Source organism: Strongylocentrotus purpuratus, unplaced genomic scaffold, assembly GCF_000002235.5.
Source record: "Strongylocentrotus purpuratus isolate Spur 01 unplaced genomic scaffold, Spur_5.0 spur5_scaffold_3, whole genome shotgun sequence".
Classification (NCBI taxonomy): domain Eukaryota; kingdom Metazoa; phylum Echinodermata; class Echinoidea; order Camarodonta; family Strongylocentrotidae; genus Strongylocentrotus; species Strongylocentrotus purpuratus.
This window is the reverse complement of record NW_022145609.1, coordinates 1,362,823-1,389,522: the sequence shown is the minus strand read 5'-3', so window position 1 is coordinate 1,389,522 and position 26,700 is coordinate 1,362,823. Positions and strand designations below refer to the sequence as shown.

The following is a 26,700-nucleotide window of genomic DNA, read 5'->3' as shown; positions in this document are numbered from 1 at the left end:
GAAAAAGGAGTACCTGGGAGACCACTCTGTCTCACTACCAGAGGCGGCCCTCCCGGGGGGGGGGGGCAGGGGGCACAGTGCCCCCCCCCCCCACTTTTTCAGATACCCCAAAAGTGCCCCTTTTTACATAGGAAAATTGCCCTTTTATTTAGTAAGAAGTGCCCCTTTTACATAGGAAAAGTGCCCTTCTTACTTTGAAAAGTGCCCCTATTACTTAATAAAAGTGCTCCTTCCCCCTTTTCACCTCTGACGAGTGCCCTTTTTATTTTTGACACGTGCCCCTTTTCCTTCGACATGTTCCCATTTTCCTTTGCAATAAGTGTCCATTTTCCATTCTCATGAATCTTGAAATTATCTTGAATAAGTGCCTCTTTTCAGGTGCGAGAAGCGCCCCTTTTCACTTTTGATAATTGCCCTCTTCACCTCTGATAATTGCCCTATTCAAAACTGAGAAGTGCTCCTTTTACTTTGACAACTGCCCCTTTTTTCCTTTGTAAGAAGTGCCCCTTCTCCTTTAAATAACTACCCCTTTTTTAAACTCGGATGAGCACACCTTTCATTTTAACATGTGCCCCTTTTATTTTCTAATAAGTGCCCCTTTTTCTTATGATAAGTGCCCCCATTAAAAAGAGAGAGCTCCTTCCCCCTCTCATAACTACCCCTTTCCCTTTCTAATAAGTGCCCCTTTTCCTTATGATAAGTGCCCCCATAAAGAAGACAGAGCTCCTTCCCCTAAGCATTACTGCCCCTTTTAACAATCTGAACGGTGCCCTTTTTCATTCAACAAATGCACATTTTCCTTTATTATAAGTGCCCCTTTTACATGTTCATAAGTGCCCCTTTTCATATCTGGTCAGTGCCTCTTTTCACCTCTGATAATTCCCCTTTTAATAATGATACGTGCCCCTTTTACTTTCTAATAAGGGACCTATCTCCTTTTCACCTCTTATAAATGCCCCTATCAAAATCTGATGGATGCCCCTTTTCCGTCAACAAATGCCTATTTCCCATTTTCGTAAACGCCTCTTTTTCATCACTGGTGAGTGCCTCTTTTCAGGTGAAAAAATGCCTCATTTCACCTCTTATAATTATCCTTTGTACTTTGACACGTGCTCCTTTTCTATTCTAATAAGTTTCTTATCCCTTTCGATAATTGTCCCCTTTTCATGTCATCATTAAACGTGTCCCTTATTTAAAGCAACTAAGAGCAATTTCCCCCAAAGTTTGCTCGATGCGCTCGCTCGCATTTAAAGATGATATAATTATGTTACTTATCAAAGGTCTTTTCAGTCTTCCGTTATGAAAATGTGCTTATAAACCCCATCACGATTGGCTTTTTTCCTCTTTAAAAGATGTAATTTTTCGCACTGCGACCTCTCAGATCTTTAACATTTTTCTCGCTCGCTTCGCTCGCTCGTAAATGCATATTCAGACATCACACCCAACTGTAAAGTATGATGCTTAAGCGATATCTTGTATGATGTATGAAGAGAAACAAATATTGAATTCATCTCTGATAATGTAATCACAATGTACATGTAGGGGTATATACCAATGTCTAAAAAATGGTATATTTTCGCTTTGAGATTTCCCACTGTAGGTGCTCCTTTTTTCCAGAAAGTGCCCTTTTTTGTTGGTGCCCCCCCACTTTGGAAGTCGCTCGGCCGCCCCTGCTCACTACTATTATCTCTATTATCTGGGTAAGAGCACTATTTTTTTTATTTTTTTTGTTGCTAAACGATGCGGGAGGAGGGGGGGATGGGGAAGTAAGCACCATTTTTTAAAACTCAACAAACCCCCCCCCACCAATTTTGAGCCAAGGGGAGGGTGCTGTCCATTTCTTCTTCAAAAAACTTTAGATTTACCCGTTTGGGGGGGGCCAGGGGAGGGGCTCCCGGCCCCCCCCCCCCCATAGATCCACCACTGACCACCCCCACCATCACCATTACCATCATCATTATCACCATCACCACCACCATCGTCATCATAATCTCTATCACCTGCATCATCATCGTTGTGACTGTTTCTATTATCAAACACAAATTTGTTTAGATACTGGTAAAATAAACTACAATCAAACTAAAATTACAATAATCCTGTAAATATTTATTTACCCAGATTTACATATCATTGCACATTATGAACAACTCGAAGAAATCAAATATCATACACAATTACAAAATACCTATAAAAATGATTTTGTCAAATACACAAAACCTCTGAACAGAATAGGATATGTGAAATACTTTGTGGCACATATCTATGTCATATCAAAGTTCGTCCCTAAAACCAAGATTGCAAGGTCTTGTAATGAATTGACAAAATGCGTACACGCACCCAAATTGCTCTTTTTCAAAGAAAAAAGAAAAAACAAGAGACGAAAATAAGGAACTTTATGAGACTTCCCTGATAGGTGAAAGCTTCTACAGAGACTAATCTACTTTGAAGTTAAATTTTGAAATATAGGAAAGTAAATGAAAAGAGATCAGTGTTTCAAAAAGTGAAAGAAGTAAAGAACATAAAATAATTATGGATAAATACATGATGAAGTCTTAGGAGGTATAACATCATAAAAATACAACACAATAATGTAATTATTGAGCAATCCTTGATATAAATTGCCTTTAGAATGAACCTTGGTGCACGTCAACAAAGTGACAATCCAGCGTAACAAACTTAAGCCCTACCTCATAAAACTTGTCATCAGAAAGAATTACAATCAGTGATAAGCTTCCGAAATGATACAATTGAATTTGGTGTTAATAAATTTGTTATATTGGACAGGATAGGGGAAGAGGTCACTATGAAGAGTGCTTTCTTAAACGGGCAGTAACTTCAAATTTCAGTGATCAATCATTATGACAGTAACAAGGAATTCTCAGATCAGTGTTTACTCTTGAACCGCATGCAATCTATTAGTATTGAGCAGGAGGTTCTTTGTCTCAAAAGTGTATCTGTTACATTTCCCTCCGTTGTGTTCTTTATGAACAGTCAACACTTTTAGATATTTTCTCTTACTGTATAATTGTACATAAATGTACTCTTAAATTCTAAGATATACCACACAAAATTCAAAGCAATATTACAATGATTTTCAATAGGCCATACATCTGATAAGTAATTGAGTATGTTTCTTTTCTAATTTACCTTGTAGCTCATGACGTCTATGGCTGAGTTAATAAAATCATTTCAAAATATTACATTTAACCCCTACAGCAGTGCCTACCAATGCAGTTTTATTTCAATTATACATTACCAACCTTGAAAATAATTAATTTTGAAGTATAATCACATACTCTATATATTTTCTAATTTATTTGAATTACCCTATGTAAGAAAGCAAATTTCATATCCCCAAGTTGTTTAAAATATAATTTGTTGAAAACTGGCTTTAAAACCATAATTGTATATAACATACAAAATATACATCTCCACATACTAGCTAACCATTTGCAGCAAAATATAAATGCTGATAAATACAAAATATTTCAAGTATATCACTTGACAAATATGCTATTATACTCAAAACAAACTAACTAAATATAACATTAAAATAGACACAATGAGATGTTAACGTGTACACTTTTCTATATAGATTAACAAGGTGCAGAATTAGATATTTCAATCTATTTTCTGTGTTTCTTCATCAAAATAAGACACAGGCACTTAGAGTGTAATCTTTATACATCACAAGGTTTAGTGGCATATTCATATTTGATGAGTAGAATTGGTTACACGTAGGTGTCAACAACAAATTATATTCCTTTAAAGCTCTGTTCCCTGGCAGTCAGATAATCAAAAAGCAAACACAAGACATTAAAACCATGTCTCATTGTTGACAAAAATACTTAAATAAACAAGTTTACAATTTTTACAAGCACTCAAGCATGTCAATGGTTTAATTTTCTTCGTTGAAATTGAAAGCCAAATAAAAAGTTATTTCCTGATTGACATCAGGCTTATACAACATGTTTAAATTCAAGTAACTACTCTATGCAAACTGAAAATGATTGTCTTTTTAGGACCATTTATCAAAATTTTCTTTCCAGACCAAACAGTTGATACCTTGGTCACATATCCTAATCCTTCACCTTCATTATACTTCACTCAAACATATGCGGTACATATTTTGCACGAATAAGAATAAATTAAATAAATTAAATTTTCGCCAATGTTTAGATATTTCTGTAACAAAGTTATAAATCTTATATTGTATACCGGGGCCCTGCTTACAAGCAACCTGCTTATCAAGGGTATCCCTCCATGTTTATGTTTATATTGTTATTTTAATACAATGTGTCAATACTATGTTATATTTGTTCTTTTTTTTTAAAGATGGAAAATAAATTGAAATTGAAATTGAAAATTATCCAAGCCATCAACGGCAAGGAACCAGAACTGAATCAAACAGGCAATTATCAAACCAATCAATTGCTTCAACATCTCACAAACTTCATTCTCTTTTCTCAATTTTCCACTTCACAAGCACCAGCAACTAAAATGAGGGTATGAATCTAACTACATAACTCTAGTACTGGATCTAGTATATATATATATATCATCTCTGCTTTTTACATTTGTACACAGTACACACACATTTCATCGCACAGAGTCTCACATTTTCTTTCCACATTTATGTGGCTGAACATTGATTTCTCAAACTTTGAATTCATCAGTTTAGGGCAGAATCATGTGGGTGTAAACATCAAAAACATAGAGAAAATAGATGTAAACTCTTTTTTAAGGATGAACAGTTTCATGGAAATGTGATAGACTCACATTGAAAATTCGAAAACAATAAAATAGATAGAAGTAACTACAGTGTACATACCGAAATACCTTCTCTTTGAACTTCCTAGAGAATGCAAAGCACATCTAAACAGTGCGTCAATATGGATACTACGCGGGGCAAGAAATATTCCACCCTTTCCAAATCACAACGATTGTGAGGATACCAAAACAAACAAACAAATAACATCATCTACATCTATTAGCAAATCTATAAAGAAACCAAAAGACTATTTCAAAACAGCAGAACAATTCTATGAGATAGAAATGAAATGTAAAAATAAAATGTAAAATAGTTGTTAGAACATTATACGCAACCCAGTGAATAGAAAAGGAAAGGAATGTCACTTGTGTTACTTAATTAGGTTTTCCCTCAGAACACTCACACTTTGAGAAAAAGAGGTATACGCATTTAAATTTTCAGAACTATGTGATCAAGTGCAAGGAATGGCTATCCGGAAAAAGGAAACAAATCTGGCTGACACGTGAGGCATCATTAAATCGAAAATACAGATTTCTTTCTGAAAACCAATGTGATTTCTATTACTTGCACCACTGTCCAAAATCGTTTTGCAGGAGGATCGTATAGTATACCGGTTATAGTATGGGACTTCACTGAGGTTTGCTAAATTCTGTCATTATCAGCAGTATCATCAAATATAAGTCTTAAACGACACAATGACTATAAATAAAAAGAGGAAAGAGTATTCAAATAGTGATAAAGTGATCAGAGGTAATAAATACAAAGTTGGTCCATGTTGTGTGTGATTTAACTTGAATTCTGTCTGCTGGACTGATCATCAGAAGCTGACTTCACAAGTCTAAAAACCTTCTCTTCAAATAGAGATTAGAATAATCAATTAAAGAGATTAAGATTAACACTTTCCTTAATCCAGCAAGGTACATTGATGACTTCCATCATGGTCATTTCTGATCTCCTATTTGACCCAAAGCTCAAAGCCACCGTTAAGTCTCATAGATTCAATTTATTGATTATATTTATCTTGAAATTACATATTCTGAGCTTTCCAATGATACTTGTCAATTTATACAAAGAACGATCAATGCCATTTATTCCAAGATATCAACCACTGCAAACACTAGCTCTCTCATCCTATTTTGAAACCTAACGCTGGTTTCTAGCTTTGGGGTCAGAAATGCTTCATCTGAAATACATTGTCCTGGACGTGATGTCAGCATATAGACCTTTACTTTGATAATGAGAAGAGAATACCCAGGCACCTTCCCATGCTGATTGGAACAGTCTTGAAAATCAAATCAAGAACTAGTAGTCAAAGCTCACATCCTCGCACACCTTAGGTCAACTCTATCAGGTCAAGCTATTTTGTAATCGTCCTACTATCGGACCAAATTTGAGGTTCATTTCTGTTCAGAATTCCACAATACCTGGTTAAGTATAGGATATCAAAGGACCAAATACCTCCTACTTGCCCATTACTCTAAAACTCTATTTGAAGTACAATGAGAAGGAACTAATCCATTGATAAGATTCTTTCCTTATCTCTGCTCTGACAGATTTATTAATGAAGTGAATCAGTTTTCTATAACAATGAAGTCTGATGAATGAGATGGGCCTGTCTTGCAAATCACAAGGTAGTTTGTTGTCCAAGCTGTAGGAGAACTCTATTACAGTACTTTACTGTCCATAAGCAGATGAACTAATCAATGGCTTATGTTGTCTCTCCATTCTGCTCCTGCAGATTGATCCCTTAAAAAACCACCACCTGCATTCCACGACACTGACCTATGACGGACCAGGCGAGGGAGTATCAATTACGAGGCATTAAGCTCCTCCTCCTCATCCTCATCCTCTAGTCCATTATTGATGTCAAGAAACCCTTCTGGCTTGGAGTTCTTTGCTCCTCCCCTCTCAGCACCAGATGAAGATGTGAGGGTGGGGGACGTAGCGCCGGTGAGGGACGGGTCTGTTGTACTGTGCATGGGGGAGGGGTCCTCTCCATGTAGGAAACCTGCTTCATCCCGTAAGCTGCTGATCACATCTTCCCAGGCTTGAAGTATCTATGTTCAACAAGGCAAGGGGAATCAGAATTAGAATAGGATCACAAGTACACAATCAGCTATGGCTGAGGAAATATTGGACAAATAAAAGGACCATGTGTGATGGTTATGAGAGCTATAAAGAAGACTATTGTGATAACAACATAATAAATACTGCAATCCTTTTCTGCAAGTTTCTGATATAATCATCTGCTATCTTTCCATCATAGTTTCTATTCCTGGAGACTCACATGATCTTTTGTTCAGCCATACCGCTCAGTCACATGATTATAAGACGCACTCCTGTGTTAGACATGATTTGCTGGTAAGCCATACCGCTCAGTAAAATGATTATTAGACTCACCCCTGTGTTAGACATGATCTGCTGGTAAGCCATACCGCTCAGTAAGATGATTATTAGACTCACCCCTGTGTTAGACATGATCTGCTGGTAAGCCATACCGCTCAGTAAAATGATTATTAGACTCACCCCTGTGTTAGACATGATCTGCTGGTAATCCATACCGCTCAGTAAGATGATTATTAGACTCACCCCTGTGTTAGACATGATCTGCTGGTAATCCATACCGCTCAGTAAGATGATTATTAGACTCACCCCTGTATTAGACATGATCTGCTGGTAAGCCATACCCCTCAGTAAGATGATTATTAGACTCACCCCTGTATTAGACATGATCTGCTGGTAAGCCATACCGCTCAGTAAGATGATTATTAGACTCACCCCTGTGTTAGACATGATCTGCTGGTAAGCCATACCGCTCAGTAAGATGATTATTAGACTCACCCCTGTGTTAGACATGATCTGCTGGTGAGCCATACCGCTCAGTAAAATGATTATTAGACTCACCCCTGTGTTAGACATGATCTGCTGGTAAGCCATACCGCTCAGTAAGATGATTATTAGACTCACCCCTGTGTTAGACATGATCTGCTGGTAAGCCATACTGCTCAGTAAAATGATTATTAGACTCACCCCTGTGTTAGACATGATCTGCTGGTAAGCCATACCCCTCAGTAAGATGATTATTAGACTCACCCCTGTATTAGACATGATCTGCTGGTAAGCCATACCGCTCAGTAAGATGATTATTAGACTCACCCCTGTGTTAGACATGATCTGCTGGTAAGCCATACCGCTCAGTAAGATGATTATTAGACTCACCCCTGTGTTAGACATGATCTGCTGGTAAGCCATACCGCTCAGTAAAATGATTATTAGACTCACCCCTGTGTTAGACATGATCTGCTGGTAAGCCATACCGCTCAGTAAGATGATTATTAGACTCACCCCTGTGCTAGACATGATCTGCTGGTAAGCCATACCGCTCAGTAAAATGATTATTAGACTCACCCCTGTGTTAGACATGATCTGCTGGTAAGCCATACCCCTCAGTAAGATGATTATTAGACTCACCCCTATATTAGACATGATCTGCTAGTAAGCCATACCGCTCAGTAAAATGATTATTAGACTCACCCCTGTGTTAGACATGATCTGCTGGTAAGCCATACCGCTCAGTAAGATGATTATTAGACTCACCCCTGTGCTAGACATGATCTGCTGGTAAGCCATACCGCTCAGTAAAATGATTATTAGACTCACCCCTGTATTAGACATGATCTGCTGGTAAGCCATACCGCTCAGCATATCTTTCATATCTTTCCTTCTATTATGATGCCATCTTTCCATGTCTGCCTTGAGGTCTGCATTCGCACACTCTGCTCGGTCTGAGAACACCTCAACCTCCTTCTGAAGCTACGTCCAGAAAGAAAACAAAAGAATGGGGGGAGTGAGTCAAGTAGTGCAGAAGATACCAATTACCGTACCACTGACAAGTGACAATGTACTACAACTATGAGTACTTCATAATCAGGAATATGAATATTAGACTGAAACCCAAGTATAAGGCATCATACAGACAAATAAGACCAGACAAGAACAATGTCACTAAAGAATAAGAAGTATCGTGCTTTTGAATAGAATATGAGCAAATTAATTGAAATACATCAAGACACATTTTTTTTGAGGGGGTGGGGGGTAAACAACTTTTTATTGGAAAGAAGAGCCTGTATTACATACATCTCAATGCTTGATCAAAACAAACTTGACTGCCCGTTTAGAAGTTTTGGAACAAACTTATCTGTTTGATTTCTAATAAGGTTTCAAAGGGCAATTTAAAAAAATGATATAATTCTGGAATGTCACCTAACACTACAGCCCCTGTATTAGCAACACTGAGATCACGATACTTTCATGATGATTTCTTAATTTCATAAGATACTTTGTGAAGTTTATAAGAAGAAGAATTATGGATATTGAGCTCATAATTACTTCATAATATAACATTGTAACACTTTGAAGAGCTACATGTATGATACTAGCACATGTGACAAATCATAAGTAAAATAGTAGAATATTTGGAAACTAAGGCTGAGGACAACCCTCTGAAAAGTGATCACAGTCATCCAATTCTGTACAAGTTTTACAATCAGACAATAGCAAAAGCTTTTAACAGACTAAGAAAAGAACACACATACAGATGGAGCAGAGAATGTCTAGCTTGCCCTTTAGCTTTGGTCTAAGCTACTAAGCTGGTTGCATACTTGTCTACAAAGATGCCCTTGTCTTGTACAACAAAGAGTTGAAATTGGATTAATCACAAATCACACAAACAATGGATTATGCAATAACAGTTGTGGTTGAAAGGGGACCTAAATTCTATTAGGATCCATCACAACTCTTTGTAAGGGATGTAAGACCTGGCTCTCAGTTCAAATTTAATCTGTACTAAAGCTATCTTCACAATTGCTGCAAGAAGGGTTTACAATCTGTGAGGGCAACAACACAGCAAAGGACACACTGCAAAACAAAACTGACACTTTTGAATGTACAAGATACACATTAATCAATACTCCAGTCACACCCACATGACCTACATTATACTAACACCCTGAATGAATGGCTAAGGATTGGTTGGTGTTGAGTCAGAGAGCTTAGAGTCGGTTCACTTGTGAATGTACAAGACCCCAGCCACACCGACATGGCCTACACTATACTAACACACTGAATGAATAGCTAAGGATTGGTTGGTGTTGAGTCAGAGAGCATGGAGTCGGTTCACTTGTGAATGTACAAGACCCCAGCCACACCGACATGGCCTACACTATACTAACACACTGAATGAATGGCTAAGGATTGGTTGGTGTTGAGTCAGAGAGCTTGGAGTCGGTTTGCAGTGTGACTGAGGTATATGTATATCACCGATGTTACCTCAATAAAAATGAGAGGGTTGGGGAGGCAGGGTGAGAGGATTGGGGAGGTAGTTTAGAAAATGGTGATATTGCATGGGGTAAAAGCAGGATTAGGGCAGCATAACACAAAGCTTATCATAAAATGGGTTTAAGAATGAAGTTAATGAGAAGCGTAATAATAGATCATGTATGCGAGCATTCATTTTTATACATATGCGCGGGATTGCATTCTGGTGACAACAACCACTGATTTTTCGACTTTATACTCTTATTGTAGACCGATCTTATTAAAAAAAACAATTGATACATGTTTTTAGCGATATGCACTGCACTTGGTTAAGTCACAATGAGATGGACAATGAATTTGACCTGTCTTGTTCATTATCTACTGAGACTTAACCTACGTGCAGTGCATATTCACCAATACACTCTCAAGCATGGATTATTTGTATAGCAATCAATTATACAATTGATTTCTGAGTGACTGACTGAATGCACATCGTTATCAATGCAATCACTCGCAAAAAGCTGTTGCACGATCAATTGCTAAGCTTCGTGTTATGGGGCCTAGATGTTGGTGGAGTATATATTAAGACACACAGAGCTATGATACACACAACACGCCACTTCCAGACAAACTTTGTTCATAACACTGCAGTGTAATAACAGTGTAATAACAGTGCAGTCTCCACAGGCTATTATCTGACACGGGTGATATGGTTTCCATCATATTTTGAGACTGATCACTTGTGACATTTCTGGGACAGAATAACAATAATGCACCAGTTTGTGGAAAAAGCAGTCATCCTAAATAAAACAAAAATACTGCACAAGAAACCAAGTAATGGGGTTTTTATACCAGTCTAAAGATAACAAGAGATATATTCAGTGAACCTGTCTATAAAAACCACCCAAGAGAGACAAGAAAAGTAGTTTTTAAAGGCAGATGGTCTTTAAGTACAGGTTTCTTTAGTACAGGTTTCATTGAGAATCCATTTTTGAGGGAAACAAAACCTGCCACAACTGAAACTACCAACAGCAAACCAGGCAAAGGAGCAAAGTTTGAAAATGTGTGCTTAAAGTAAAATAATACATTTTTATATGAATTATAAACAGAAGTATTGTCATTCTATTTTATTCCAAGCTTTAAAGTAATTAAAGGGATAGTTGAGTTCTGTTGCAGAGGGCGCTAGACAAAATAATTTTTTGTGAGATAATGAAAAACTGAGTGTCAAATTTGAATGAACATAATATTTAAATGACAAAATCATCTTTGTTTGATCAAAATCAGTTCAGAGACGGCTGAAATATAACAATTTCTAATACTTGTGTACCACCACAATTATTAGACATTTTGACAAATTAAAAAAAAACGTTGAAAAAAACGAAGTAACGCCTTTTACGTCGTATGTCAGCCAATGCTGATGTTGGCTTTTTTATTGGCATTTTCGTGTTGCTTATATTACTCACAATTAGCCGGCTCATGTATTGTTATTTTTAATTAAATAATTAATTAACGGTCACCATGTTTTTTTAAAAGTGGAGCTGACTTGGTATGATCCTATTGGCTAAATTTCACACATTTTGAGGTCTAAAATTACCTTCATAGCAATTTTAGGTTCTAAAAGGGCACTATAAATGTCATAGATAAAAATAAGAGCAATAACCATGCACTTTGAAGGCATTTGCGGTCTAAAAACAGAACTCAACTTTCCCTTGAAGCATGTGCGATTTACAAACAGCAAATCGATATGAACTTTGCTGTTGATTGAAAGTTTTTTCTATCAGGTTTTCGTTCATGCATTTTTTTATCATTGAACAAACATTTTGGATCAACCAACAGATTCAATTTCCTAAGGAATGAATGACTAAGTCTGGATTTTAGCTGTTTGACAACCCTGAACATCATTTCCCCATCTATACTCCAGACATCATTTTTGCTTTGGCCCGGAGAATTTGTGATTACCTGCCTGCAATTGTAATTTGCTCTTTTTTTATCTAAGATTCAAGCCCTGCCCCGCCCCCCCCCCCCCCCCCCCCCATTAAATTTTTAATCTGAAGATATGTTACTGGTATGGAGGAAACTTTGGATAGGTTCCATTTCAGTAAGCTAGTAAAATCATACTAAAAAATTAGAAATATATAGCAATTTTAAAACCATACGCACTAAACATAGAGTTTGATGACTTATCACTGATCTTTTAGCGCAAGCAGGTCATAATTGGAAACCTTTTCATTATTTCTTGTATATCGCTTATCAAATAAGTTGATGATAAATCAAATCAATGAAAAATCAAAAAGATTATTCTTGCTAAATACTTGTCAGTGGCTTTAAAAAAGGGGGGAGAAGAAAAGAAAGATAATATGAAGAAGGAAAAGGGTAAATAGGATGTTAGTTAGTAAAACCACAACTCCAAAATGAATGAACCACACATGTATGTATCCCATCATGTTTCCCATTTTGCTACACACTATTGATATCTACCTGTTCTATCTTCGATACTATCCTGCCACTCTTTGCCTCTTTGACATCGGCTGGGTCTTTACCCATGATAGCACCAAACGAGTAGTTCTGATCCGAGATTTTCACCTGCACCAGTCAACATGCAAACAGATGGACAAACAGATGGACAGACACACAGACAGACGGACAGAAGAGGAAGTGAGATAGGATTGGATTACATCATGCAACTGCTCCTGATGGCATCAACAGGGTTTGATTTAAATAAAAAGTACAAATAATAAGCTGAGTGTAGATATACTAGAATGGCCGAGGTGGATAAGAACCATGAAAAAATAGATTGGAAAAATTGAAGCAGGTGTATATTGTGAATGAGAGGGTTAGGAAACAGGTGTGACACTGTTTTAAAGACAGCAGGCTGGATTGATTTCAAGCATATATGTACATGTACGAGTACGAGTATAAACCAATATGATAATGAATACATGATGCATGTACAGTCCAAGAAAAATATTGAAATGGAGAAAACAGGGAAAGACAAGCAGGAAGAATTGCATTTAATGTTAACGATCTGGCGACAGTCTCTGTCAAACCAAGCAGCATTTAGAGTAACCAAACAAGGAGGAAAAGGAAAAAATTACAATGGCTTCGTAATGGCTTAGTAGTAATGTGTTCAGACGCTTTGGGGACAATAATAAGTATCTGTATCAACAGGTGATCATGACAGGGATAGCTGATGAAGAAGATGGAGGAGAAACAGGTGATCATCAAAATGAGAGCAAACATATCCATGCCAGCCAGCAGAGGAAGAATGGATGTAACCAATACCGGTAGATCATAGAGGCTAAAAACTACCAAGAAGTTGCAAAGCCCACGATGGAATGAATGGGGGAAAGGTGATTTACCTTAATAGTTGTTATTGATATCTTTAAGTTTATATAAGTGGATTGTACTGCAATAAACTACAAGTTACTATATATCACTGGAAAAGCCTGGAATCTCTAGGTAAAAGAAAAAAGGGACTTCCACTGGTATTGTGGTTGTTCCTCAATGTCAGGTCTGGGTATTTAGAAAAAGGAAATATATAATATTTATCATCGCAAAAACAGCACAGCTATGATATGCAGTAGAATAAAGTGTAGATTTGAGGGAAGAACGATAAAGATTAGCCCAGATTGATAGACAGGAGTAAAGTTACAAACTTACAGAGCATCACGTATGAAATAACAGACTAATAAAAACAACAATATCATGAAATGACAAGCAATTCTCCTTACATGCAGTTGATGTGCATTCAACAACACAAACCAGAAACATTGGCCAACAGATAAAATGAAACCAGTGAGATGAAATCAAAATGAAGCGAGAGAAAACAAAGCAACTGAATTACATTTTCACAGCTTTTTACCCAGCATTTCTACACACAAATATTCTATTGAGCTGCCAAAGCAAGTAACCAACACAAGTAACCAATGCAAGTAACCAACAATGTACAGTGGACGTATGGCAATGTTACCTTTGGTATGAGCTGTCTGCGTTTAGAATGAATCTGTTGTTATGCAATGGTTTGGAGATATGAGTTAATAATAGAATGAATGTGGTTTAATGTAGTCAGGCAAACTCAATTCAGAAATGTGAAGGAAAAAATAAAAGTTAAAGTGAATTGCTATTTCATTTGTGTGCCAGAAGAGCTGTCCCCCCCCCCCCCAAAAAAAAAAAAAAAAAAATCTGGGGATAATATGCCAATATGGTCATCTACTTTATCTCCCTTACATTGAACTCTTGATTGATGTCATTGTGGATGAACTAGCATGAGCGCACTTGTTAAAAGGCGACAGACTGGAATGCTCCCCAGCGAGAGGAAAAAGTGCACTTGATGTGCAGAATAGCGATTGAATCAAGTGACCAGGGTAACAACAATACTGTAAGCTCTTTGGTCAGTTAATGGAAATGTGCTATACAAGAAACCAGTGTTACTACTATCATTGTTATAAGAATTTCATCTCTTCTTAAATTGCTTACAAAGAGACAAGTTGGTTTTAGCAATATGTCAAAGAGAATCAAGGATATTAGTTGTAATGAAAGCTCTCCTAATCCAAACAAATAGAAATAAGATCATGAAGCAAATGAGGTTTCATGAATCGCCCATAACCAAATGAAAGTCATACCAATAAACCAAAATGAAATGATAGCTATATAATAACCATGAGCCCCCAAATAATTAAAGTCAATATCAACATGAAGAATTAGTCATTCACAATGTTACTTGAAGCTAATCTTGAGTTCTGATGATGAAACTATTTCCTGACAAACTCATACAATCTGTATTGATTATCATGCTATAAATTAGGTACTGTGTAAACAAACTATTGAACAGAAACTTGTTGGTAATTACAAACATTGAAAGTCTGTCTCATGCCCAAAATACTATCATTAAGACTAGTTCTATTCTATCATTTTTCTTTCCGCATTTCACAGCTAATACACAATTTCTCAGAAAACTGTTCAACAATATTAATTAATTTTAGTATTCTATATCGTACATGTATGTATCTATCCCTACCAGAACTAAAGATAAGCTTTTAAACAAAATACAAACTTTCCGAAAATAATTCTCAAGATAGAACAGTACAGAAAAACATGCACAGCTGAGTTCTTTGAATTCATAAGTCTAATCTTTCTTTTAAAAAAAGAAGGAACAAAATATCCCTTTATTTTAATCTTTATCTTCATCTTTATCTTCATTACAGCTTCATTAAACAAGACACACACTACAATGTAGTGTCACTAATTACATTTACTTGCACCAAAATGACACAAATGTAAGATTTATTGCAATAAAAACAACTGTGCACATTATCCCTCCATATATAAAACATGTTTGATCTGATGGGGGATTCAAGGCACTTCCTAAACAAAGGTGGATTTTTTTGTTGGGTTTTTGTTTCTTTCAAGCTTTCATCTGAATTTTTTCGGAATAATGACAAGGTTTTTCTCAAGATGCAATTTCATTTCAAGTACCGGTCTTCAAATTGCCTTCACATCATGTGCCCCCCCCCCCAAAAAAGAGTCTTCTTATTTAGAGACAAGGTAGAGAAAATACAGTAGCAGTGGGACTTCCCGTTAGTAGTATCTGCTTGATCAAATCAGTCAGTCAAGAGCTGAATGTTGTTTCATTTTCAAAACATGTTTTTAATATCTCAGTTTACAAGTCAATTCATGTCAATGAAACCATACTGTTACGCCCGTTACATTCTCTACATCAAGTTAGCAATCTATGTGCTATCATCACAGTAGGAGTTTCTGGAATTTAACAACTAAAGGATTACATTACCTGTTCTCTTTCATTCTTCTTCTTGTTGAGTTCCTCCACAGCCAATTCATGCTCCATCTGAAACTGATCACGTTTCTTTAGTACAGTCTGCGGAGTAGAAGATCAAGGGGTAGATTTGAATACTGTTTCCAACTAATGTTACTTTCCTATTGTTTGAATGGTAAGTCCTATTGTTTGAATGGTAGGTATTATTGTCCAGGCTCCAATATCATAATAATAATAATAATAACAATAATAATAAATTTATATAGCGCAGCTTTTATACAAAAATATATTCAGCTGTGCTGGTTAAGAGCTCCTTTTTACTAAATTCTACAAAATAAGATCTCTCAATTGAACAAATAAGTTTTTAAATTGGATTTGAAAACATCCAACTATGTTGACAAAAATCAATGGTAATAGACAGAGAGTGTTATGACTAAACCAGGGAAAATCCACCTAAGCCACTACCCCCCCCCCCCCCCCCCCCCCCGGCCCTATTCACTAACTATCATTTACCTTGGACCTTGTAAGTTGGAGCACATACCAACAATATAACAACATACAATACTAACTCAGTTGCATGCCTGGCCTGATCCTTTCCTTTAATAATAAGCTATGGTTTTAGATGTCACTGGTTTTCATAAATGTTGAGAATATTAAGAACAGTTCTCACCTTTATAGATTCTGTGTAGAGGCTGTATTCTTTGACGAAAGGCAAAAAGTCTGTTTCTTGGTATGTATTCTGTGGAAAAAAACAAAAAACAACATGAAATATAATGCTACACATTTAAATGCATCTTCATTAGTCATACATTGATATAAAATGCTTTAATTAAGTGACAAATGGATTGATCTCCTTCAAATATATGTCACGATATTGCACATTTTGTTGAGGGGGAGGGGAGGGAGAAGATAAATTTGTTGAGGGTTTTAATATTCATTCAAAATTAACTATCATTCAGTACAATCAGATAGCAATTTTTGCATGATATCGCCTAATGTACAAATCCTATGCACTTGCCAGAAGAATGTGATCTAAATATAGCACATAACTTTTAGGATAACTTGGGCCTATAAAGCAACTGAACTTACTTGATCTTCTATTGATTGGGTACAGATCTCAACACCGTCGGCCATCTTGCTGAGTGGAGTCGTTAGCTCAGTCTCTGAGTTACTCCATAGTCTGAAGGCAGGGCTGTATGTCTTCAACTCACTCACATAATCTAACATCAAGATAGACAGGATACAATAAGTGATTATAAGTTGGATGTTCGCAAAATCGATAACACTAGCTACCGGAATTTAATAATATTCAGAGGTCAAAACCTTAAAACCAACTGATTTCCATTTCAGTGTTTAGGGCTGGTGTTGAATGTTTATTTAACACTAACACCAGCCCTAAACATCCAACTTGAAATCACTCAATATACTTTCACTTTCAATATGGTATAGTAGTTCATTCATTTTACTCTCAATTTCTAGGTAAATGATACAACAGCCCTAGTGCATATGCTCTTTGTCTACACTCTAAAGTTCTCTCTCTTGATCAAAACGTATACCAGGTACTTTAAATCTATTTCCTGAAAAGCAGTGTTCTGATAACAGCTGACAGTGTTAGGTGAGAATATACATTCCCAGAGTACTTTGAAAAGCAATATAAAAGAACATGTAGCAAACAGTTAGACCTCATGCCGATTACATTGCAATTAATTTTTATTTTAGAGTACAGAGTACAAAGTATATAAATGAACCATATTCCAATGAACACTCATGATCCAAATCCAATCTAATCCGCTAATTTATAGAGTGTCAATATCAAGGTACCTTATCAACGGCTCTGACAAACACGGTCCGTGATCCACTTGGACATTCATTCTATGCAACCAATATGCCCCTTTCACAAGTGTAAATCGATAAACAAAGCACTTTATTTCTATAGTGCACATACACTGACATATACAATTAAGTTCACTTTATTTCCAGATTGGGTCATGCACACCTTTTTATTCACATTATGCCTCAGTCACACCTTTGCGTATTTGGCTTGCGTATTGCTGCATATTTATGGCAAGCTGTTTTAACATTTATTCCTATTTCTTGATATCAAGAATTACCATTGCTTTACAACAGAAAATCATTTCTTGATAACAAAAAATAGGAATAAATGTTAAAACGGCTTGCCATGAATATGCAGCAATACGCAAGCCAAATATACAAAGGTGTGACTGAGGCATTACACATGCTAGGAACATACTACACACCTTTGGATTCCTGTAATATCCTGAGTGATATCCTTTCAATAGATCCTAGTTTCTCTCCCAGCATCTGAACATACTCTCCCATCACAGTGAACTCTGGGCTTCTATTCCTGAGTAAAGCAGCAGTGGTAGTGGTCCGCAGGGAGGATCCCATACGACTCATGAGGGACATGGACTGCCTCCGATGAGCTGTTAGCTCCTGTGGGACAGATGGCAAACAGATAAAAATGTTATAGTAATATTTATTGATAATATAAAAACACTTGTTAGCCAAGACACTGAATCTGCTTGATATCAAATGCCTCAAAGTAGAAATCACATGAAGCACTTATAAGAGTACAACTTGAGTAGGGTAGAACTTTTTTTAAAGAGAGGAGAAAATAATATACAGGGCGTATCATAATAAAGGATATTGAAGTTTAATGACGATTTATATGAAAACTACTGATTTCATAATTAAGCATTTTATGTCTGTTGTAAAGGACAGAATGTCCTCTTGTTAATGACACCCCGATCATACTACTACTGTCACAGTTGACTGAATAACAAAGCATTGCTGTCCACCATGTGAAAGGTGCACTGCGCCAAGTTTGATAACATTTCCTTCTTAGACACATAATCCACTCATTGTTCAGCATTTCAATATGTCTGGGCTGACACAAGCACTAATCTTTAGAATTTATCTGTGAATGCTAACTTGTCACAGTGCACCTTTCACATGGTGGACAGCAATGCTTTGTTATTCAGTCAACTGTGACAGTAGTAGTATGATCGGGGTGTCATTAACAAGAGGACATTCTGTCCTTACAACAGACATAAAATGCTTGATTATGAAATCAGTAGTTTTCATATAAATCGTCATTAAACTTCAATATCCTTTATTATGATACGCCCTGTATAATGGTATAATCAAACAGATAAGGTTTAGACTATGTGTTAACACTTCATCTGATATAAAGGCTTTTGGCTTTTGCTCCAAATCATGAGGATGGACTTCGGTGTAATGTAGTTGAAACCCTCACACTTCTGAAAAATGAGTTACCTGAATTAGCATGATGACAACAAAAATCATGAAACCCAATTATATCCGGAAATTATCAGGCTTGTATGTTTAAAACAATTTTTCCAATAATGCTGTTAATTCAGTGGCCCAGTAATGGTTCAACAGGTAGAGAGACTTCTTCTTAAAACTTCCATTGAAGGCTTAAAAAATAATAGATGAAAATTATTGATACTGACCACTCTAAAATGGGATACGTTTTCACTATATTTCTGTATTCCCCTGTTCAATTTTTACAACCAAGTACTTCAAGACATTTACCATTATTGAACATACAAAGCAATTTACACTAATGCAGCTTTTACTTGAGTAGCATTCTCATACTTTCAAACAAAGTTGGCAGTTGTTTTTTATTTTCTTCAGAATTTATATCTATAGGCATATGGGATGGGGTACAATTATTGTGGAAAGCTTTAATCAGGCACACTAAGAGAAGAATATCATATGTACATGTACATATATAAATGCAGGTGTTGACAAATAAACAGAACTCTTCTAACATCATAGATACAACAATTTCAAAACTAAAGTCAAATGATAATACTTTACCACATGATTTTCATGCAAGCAAACTATTCTCAGGGGAAACTGAAATCAACCGGTAAGCCACACGATACTGAAGCAGTGACATTTATGAGAAAATTGAAACAATAAGAGTTTACCCATGCCTTGGCTGTAACGAAAACTTGAAGATTCTCATTGAAGGATAGGACTGGATGCTCTGAGATTCGTTCTAAGAACTTGTGGAGTGCTCTTCGTCTTGCCGCCAGGAACTCAGGGGCAAAGCGGTCTAACCGCATGCTCTGCTTCTCAGGGAGAGGCTGGGTAAGAAAAGACAGAAAGAGATGGAAAAAAGATAAGCTTTAAGAAACATGTCAATCAAATCAAACATTAACATTGGGCGGAATCAGACAGAAGAATCCTGACCCATCTTGAATAAACTAGCTTTTAGAAATCTAGATCATTTACGTACTGTAGGGAACAGACTGGTGACAGACATGCTACAAATAATCCGGATAACTTAAGTCTGGATTTTTGATGGGCCATTGCGCACGCGCCGTTAAGGTAGATAAGCATAGTGACATCACACGTTCAATCGGAAAGTAATGTGCAATTAGCGCGTCTCATTAAATGCGCGCTAATATTATTGTGCGCAGGTTATGATAGCGCATTGACTACCATATATGCCAGCTAATAATTAAGTCAAACATTGACCTCTAAAGGGATTGTTTCAACATTGGCGTCAGACAGAAAATTCCTGCCAAAAATCCAGCGAAAAATCTTTTCAAGGGAGAATTTTCATGTTTCGTAAGAGGTTTTTTTTAAAGGGATAATTGATATCAGACAGCCAATTAAGTGGATTACTATTTTCCAGATAATTGGCCTCTGTCTGACACCGCCTATTGAGGAAAGAAGACATAATGAAGTCTACTTTTTCAGGATTAATCTTTCTGGGATAGCCACTTCATATCATTGAATGTAAACTTGTGTTCTGGTAAATATAGAAAATAAATTCTCACAGGATCCAACAAAACTTACACTGGATGTTCAAGATAACAAATAAATGACATGTGCCAAACAAGTTTGGTAGAAAATGTATAGTGGCTGAGTAATTAGCATAGAAAGATAAGGAAATCTGGGTAAGTAGGCAGGACACCACGTGCTTAACACAGGTCACTATGTGCAAATGGGAGTTGTGGTTTCTATCAAAGATGATGCCCAGTAAGTTTTTGTGAGTTTGTTTTAATTTCTGGTTCAAGCAACCAATCTACTACAGGATTTAAACAATCCAGAGTAAATAATGCTGATGTACTTCTAGACATAGTTCGCTATGCTTTTTAAGCTAAACTAAATTTGAGCAAAAATTGTTACGGTTGATAGGAGACATAGTTTCTCACTTCTGGTACGTCACAAAAATTGCCCATCCCTACGGAATGACCCTACATCAATGCAAGGTTTAGATTGTGGAAAGATGTCTTACTGGTACTAGATGTGTTGGTTGGACTTCTGCAAGCTTCTGCCTCAACCACAGGAAATCTTGATATCTCCGTCTTACGCTGTATTCTGGATTGTCAAATGAGCTCCTTGTTGTCTGGGTGTTAGAAAAGATAACAAAAATCAGTTTCAGTTACAAGAACTAATAAATGTAACTGGACTCGTATTACACATGTATTCTCCAGCTTGTACCAGCACAGATAATCAACTCAATGAAACCCAAGTTGAAAAATAGTCATAAACAGGCTTGATTGTATGGCACATGGTTCGGTGACATTTGCTCTTCAGTCAATTGCCGTTTCTTATCAAACTTCTTACTTCAACCCTGGATCTGACATGATACCTATCCATTACCGCTCAACAAAATAAAGCCAGAATCAAATCTTGCAAGAGCAAATGTTGGGGATCACCACAGGTTTAAAGAGAGTTTAAATCTAAGACTAAGAGGCTCCAGGAACAAAGAGTCTGATGATGAAATGACACAATAACATCTTCCATTTTAAACAATAAATTTTAAAAATCCACATTCAAGGGCTTGGCACTTACAGATGCCACAGACATATAAGAGGTCATCCATACAGACCCTACAAATATCACTCTGGACAAACTCTGATCAAAGTTAATACAGAAACCTGCATATGCTGACCTTCGTTGTAACTCTGTAGCTGACAAATGATTCCATTTTGCCGGTGTGCCTCATTGGGTCATCAACCTTTATAAAGAGATCTCTTGCGTCGTCGTCATCTTCAAAGTTGTATGAACCAATCAGAGCCTTGGTAGAGGCTATGGAATCACCTCCTGGGGAGGCTAAGATTGTCTGAAGGAAAGAAAACGGGGAAAGAGGTTTTAAATCAACTTCAATGGGAAATCTAAACTTTGAAGCAAGTTGCTCCGAAAGAAAACAGAAAATCAGAGAAGCATGAGACATTTTTTAAACTACCAGGGGGCCGTTTCTCGAAACCAACTCCATGACAGTCATATCTTTGTTGCCGACCTACGAAGATGTCATGAAGCGGATAAACTGTTTCACAAAGCCATGACAGACATGATATCGATATATCGCGATACTAGCAGCTCAAGCACATAGTCTTTGTCACGATCCATTTGATTTATGAAGAATAACCCAAAACAAGTTTTGGGGCTAAAATTGTTCAAAAAGAAACATATACATATAAATTCTCCTAAAATAAATAATAAATAGTGTCATTATCATATTTACATCATCAAACGATTTGCATATTTCTGTAAAGATTCTTAAATTGAAGAAAAACCGGTGAGTGTTTTTTTTTTCGACAGTCGAATCAAAAGTTAGTTGAAGGATACCGTAATGTGATAGTTTATCAATACGTACTCTTTTGTTTATTGTGACGAGGAATTTTAGGCAAAATGTCTTTTCTCAGCCAGTTTTTATTCTAGAGTCTCATAAATACTCGTTATATAATTGATTTGATATTGAAAATATAATTTGGAAGAAGTAATTAGAGAGGGAATAATAATGCACATAGGCCCCAAAGGTATGACGGTATCCTAAGAAAAGACTATGGATCGACTATGGAAAACGGTGTGTAACATTCTTACCTCTCTTATTTATATGTTATAGTTTAATGATTTGTGATTTAATGTTTATGTTCAGCTTTTTAAAGTTTCTGTATAATTTGTATTCTCACTTTTGTACATAAATTTGCATTTCGCATCCCAGAGAATTACGTACCGAACTTGTCTATATTTTTCTCAAAATGATAGTGAAACTAATCGTCCATTTCGCGGCCCATGGAATGGCAACAAACTGACTTGTGATGGCGCTTTACAGCAATTGAAAAGATATGACAGGTTCGGAGCAGTGACAACTCGCTTGTCGCAGAAGTTGTCGCTCATCTTGGCAAAGACGGCTTCGTGAAACACTTAGCTGACAAGTTGCGTGACAGTGGCGAGATGTCGTTGATCTTGAAGTTATGACGGTTTCGAGAAACGGCCCCCATAAGTCCAACTTCTTAGACATCCCATACTAGAAGTGCTTGGAATTCTCTTAATTTAACTAACTCCCTGCTTGTGCGCCTTTTTACACTTATCACCATTATCCTAAATTAATTATCAAATTGGCAGCCCGCTGCACAATACAATTCCATACCTTATAGCATACCAACAGTGGGGTGCGACTGAAGATAGCGAATGTAATCTCAGATCCTTATAAAATTCATGTGAGTAATTCTTCATTACGGTCGCTAACTTCACGCATGCATGCGCGCCCCACACTCCGCAGTAGATATGGTATGCAATTGTATTGTGCAGCAGTTTGCCGTGAATCTTGTTAGAAAGTTTATATTATAAGTCTTCCTTTTTAAAAAATACTCCAAAAAAGAAATTGACATGAAACAGCTAGGTAGAACATAACGACTTTTAAAATCATGACCATTATTTGAACAATTGATGAAGATTTGGGTTGATTTTTGCTATGTTTTTTCCACGCCAGAGTTACAGTAGGGTGTCTGAATGATTTTTCAATTTTCAATTTGGGATCGTTTTTCACCATTTTTGTTTGATATTTGAATAAAAAATGTTATCAGAATAATACATTTCAAATTTCAAGTCTCACCGATGTTTCTATCAAAAGTTACAGCCCCTCCAAAACGCTGGTATATTCATATCATTTTGGTCAAAATCGACGAAAAAGACGTCCACGCAGAGTGATGTTGTTTTGCTAAATTTAGCCAAACAGCTGTATCGCGCGATATGCAAGCGTATGCATATCGTACGCATGCTGCTAAGCCAATCCGCGACTTGCAGCTTGAGCTACGCTGTCTCCGCGACATGTGCCATTGACTAGTATGGTTGGCGTTCGTCGCACAATAAACCCGGAAGTGAATGCACGTTATAGTCAATGGCAATATCGCGGAGATGTCTCCGCGATATTGCCATTGACTATAACGTGTATTCACTTCCGGGTTTTATGCCGCGAATGGCCACCCATACTTGAATTTGGGGTTTCGTTCGTACGCGGAGATGTTACGCGATGTAACCATGGTTTGGACTGAGCGGAGCGCACGCCCCCTAATTAGCTGATCCACCAAATAGCGAGAAGGGTATTTTTAAACTGTTATCAGTTGTGATCCCTGGGGGCTAGCGAAAAAATAAGCACATAGAATTGTTCCTTAGGACTGGGACTACTTATCGATCGGGGCGTCATATCTCAAAAGTGACAAACCTCAGAGTTAGCCAGGACACAATGTTTCAATTGCTGTTTTGACCAAGATATTTTTAGAATTTCGGGGGCTACGCCCCATTGGAAATATTGGAATTTACCTGCTCTTTCATATGACACCTCATTTATTGATTTTCACCTTCAGGATCACAACAGATAAAGGTTTGAATCTCGAATTGAAAAAAAAAAATTGACTTTTTTTGCATGGTCGCGCAATGCACGTAGACTGCATAGGGATGCGTGTAATGACTATGGGAAGAATTTTAGCACACAACATCGGGTGCGTGATCAGACACCCTAGTTACAGGTCAAAGTATGGATATGATTATGAAATAGGTCTAGATCTAGCACCGAATTTAGAAACATCAGTGTCTTCAAATTTGATGTGTTCTTACGAGTTGCCTGGTTGATTTTTTCAATTATCCAACCATAATGATGATAAACGAACCACCCCAAAATAAAATTGAAAAATTATTGAGACACCCTATTATTAATAAAACTGACATAACGGACAGTAGACGGTATCCCTATCAGTATCACTTATCATTGCAGTGCACCGTAATGCAATGCCAATGGCTAATGCGTACGAAATTCGTAAGTTACTCGTATTCGTAAGTGTACATGTCATCAGGTATGTAACCGCCTTCAGAAGCTTCAGACGTGTATTGTTTATGTTACTGTTAATACGTGTTAGGAATGAATGCGATGTGAGAGATTCATATTAGAGACTAACTTAGTCATATTGTCAGCATAATACTGGTTATCAGACAAAGAACAGTACAGAGATGGGTAAACATTAAACAATAATTGACATACCGATATAATCTCCTCCTCTTCATCATCCATTGCAGCAGCTAGAGGGTGAACATCTTTCCCGTTTTCCTCCCCATTCTCATGATTCTCTACGGCGATAACACTGGTGGGTGTTTCTAAAATATCTGCCATGTTGGAAAGATGTCGTAGCCGTTTTACAGAGTGAAAATTTGATGGCGTGATTTTCATGTTTTAATATATAATTAAACTTTTTAACCTATTTTATTTTCTGTTTTGCTCTATTAAATATTTCATTGTGTTGAAATCATATTTTTTAAATACTGAATATAAAATAAAACCAAGTTATATTTTTAGATCATATGAATCAAGCTTGCGCAAATAAACAGACCAAGGCGGTGTCGTCTGCTAGATCATTTATTTGTTGTTTACCTGCACGCGTGGGGGTGGGGCAGCTCATTATATTTAATAAAAAATATGTGACGTCAAATCACTAAAGTTGGTTGCATAAGTGGACACCCCCCCCCCCCCCATACACACACACATACACACGCAAAGGAGGACTATGAGAAGAGAAACGTTAGTGGAATTAGATGAAAAATAGAGGAGAAAGGGAAAGAGAGGAGAGAATTGGATTGCAAGAATTTTCAAAGAATCATCTCAAGGGCAGTGTCTGCACCTTCACCTGCTGTCAATCACAACACATCCCATCCCAGTATAGCTTGAAAAAGCTGCTTCAGGGATTACCTCATCAAGTATCAAGTTGCAATACCAGTGGCGGATCTAGGGGGGCCCGGGCCCCCTGGCCACCTCCTCTGGCCCTCAAAACAGGTAAATTTAACCATTTTTAAATAAAAAAAGAAGATGGGCCCCTCCCACTGGCGCAAGCGCTGAAATATCTTCTCACGAATTTGGATGAAAGAAAAAAATAGTGCTCCTTACATTTTCAGGATCTACAAAAGTGTCTAAAAGATTGTCAAAATGTTTAGTTAACGCTGTCTATAGCCCCATTGCGGAAAACAGAAAGGGTGCGAATATAAATGATCAAACTTTGACCTGCCTGCATGTGTGAAGGAAATATATATATATATATATATATATATATATATATATATATATATATATATATATATCTTAGATGGAAAGCTTCAACCAGGGGCGTAAATCCCGGGGGAGGGGGGCTGCGCATCCCCCCCCCCCCTGGTTTGAAGTAGGGGGGATGACCTGTACAATCATCCCCCCCCCCCCCCCTGAGATTACAAAAAAAAAGAGAGAAAAAAAAAAGAAGAAGAAGAAGAAAAAAAATGGGATGGTTTCACTTTCAGCATAATGCATGAGAAATTAGTGGGGTTTTTTAATGTATGTATAACTGTATAGCCTACACGTATACAGTATGTCACGATCATTAAGAGTAGTTGCGCGACGTGCGCGAACAAGCACTTCATTAAATTCAGAATAATTTTTCGTTATTTTGCAAGGTACAGGCGCGGATCTACGGGGGGGGGGTTTAGGGGGTTCAAACCCCCCCCTTGGGCGGCCCCAAAAAAAAAAAAAAAAACA

The 26,700-nt window shown here is 37.0% G+C and overlaps 1 protein-coding gene across 4 annotated transcripts in view; it reads right to left on the bottom strand.

Moving 5' to 3' along the window:
• The window catches only part of LOC579055 (sorting nexin-30), a 36,659-nt gene extending 11,313 nt beyond the window's left edge, over positions 1-25,346 (bottom strand). Inside the window, exons 1-11 of one of the 4 annotated variants that reach the window (XR_004066168.1) lie at positions 25,186-25,346; positions 21,817-21,987; positions 21,157-21,267; positions 19,844-19,996; positions 18,119-18,314; positions 16,950-17,080; positions 16,531-16,599; positions 15,876-15,962; positions 12,566-12,670; positions 8,432-8,584; positions 3,261-6,828 (exon numbers count right to left, since the gene is read on the bottom strand). Coding sequence is in view for 3 of the 4 variants with exons in the window: in XM_030996402.1 (XP_030852262.1) it covers positions 6,583-6,828; positions 8,432-8,584; positions 12,566-12,670; positions 15,876-15,962; positions 16,531-16,599; positions 16,950-17,080; positions 18,119-18,314; positions 19,844-19,996; positions 21,157-21,267; positions 21,817-21,987; positions 25,186-25,314 (1,551 nt within the window). In the remaining variant the exon portion in view is untranslated. Of the gene's footprint in view, positions 1-2,085; positions 6,829-8,431; positions 8,585-12,565; positions 12,671-14,057; positions 14,091-15,875; positions 15,963-16,530; positions 16,600-16,949; positions 17,081-18,118; positions 18,315-19,843; positions 19,997-21,156; positions 21,268-21,816; positions 21,988-25,185 lie in introns of those variants that run through there. The other 3 variants (XM_030996403.1, XM_030996402.1, XM_030996404.1) reach the window with 3 other exon arrangements.
• Between the last annotated feature and the right edge of the window lie 1,354 nt (positions 25,347-26,700).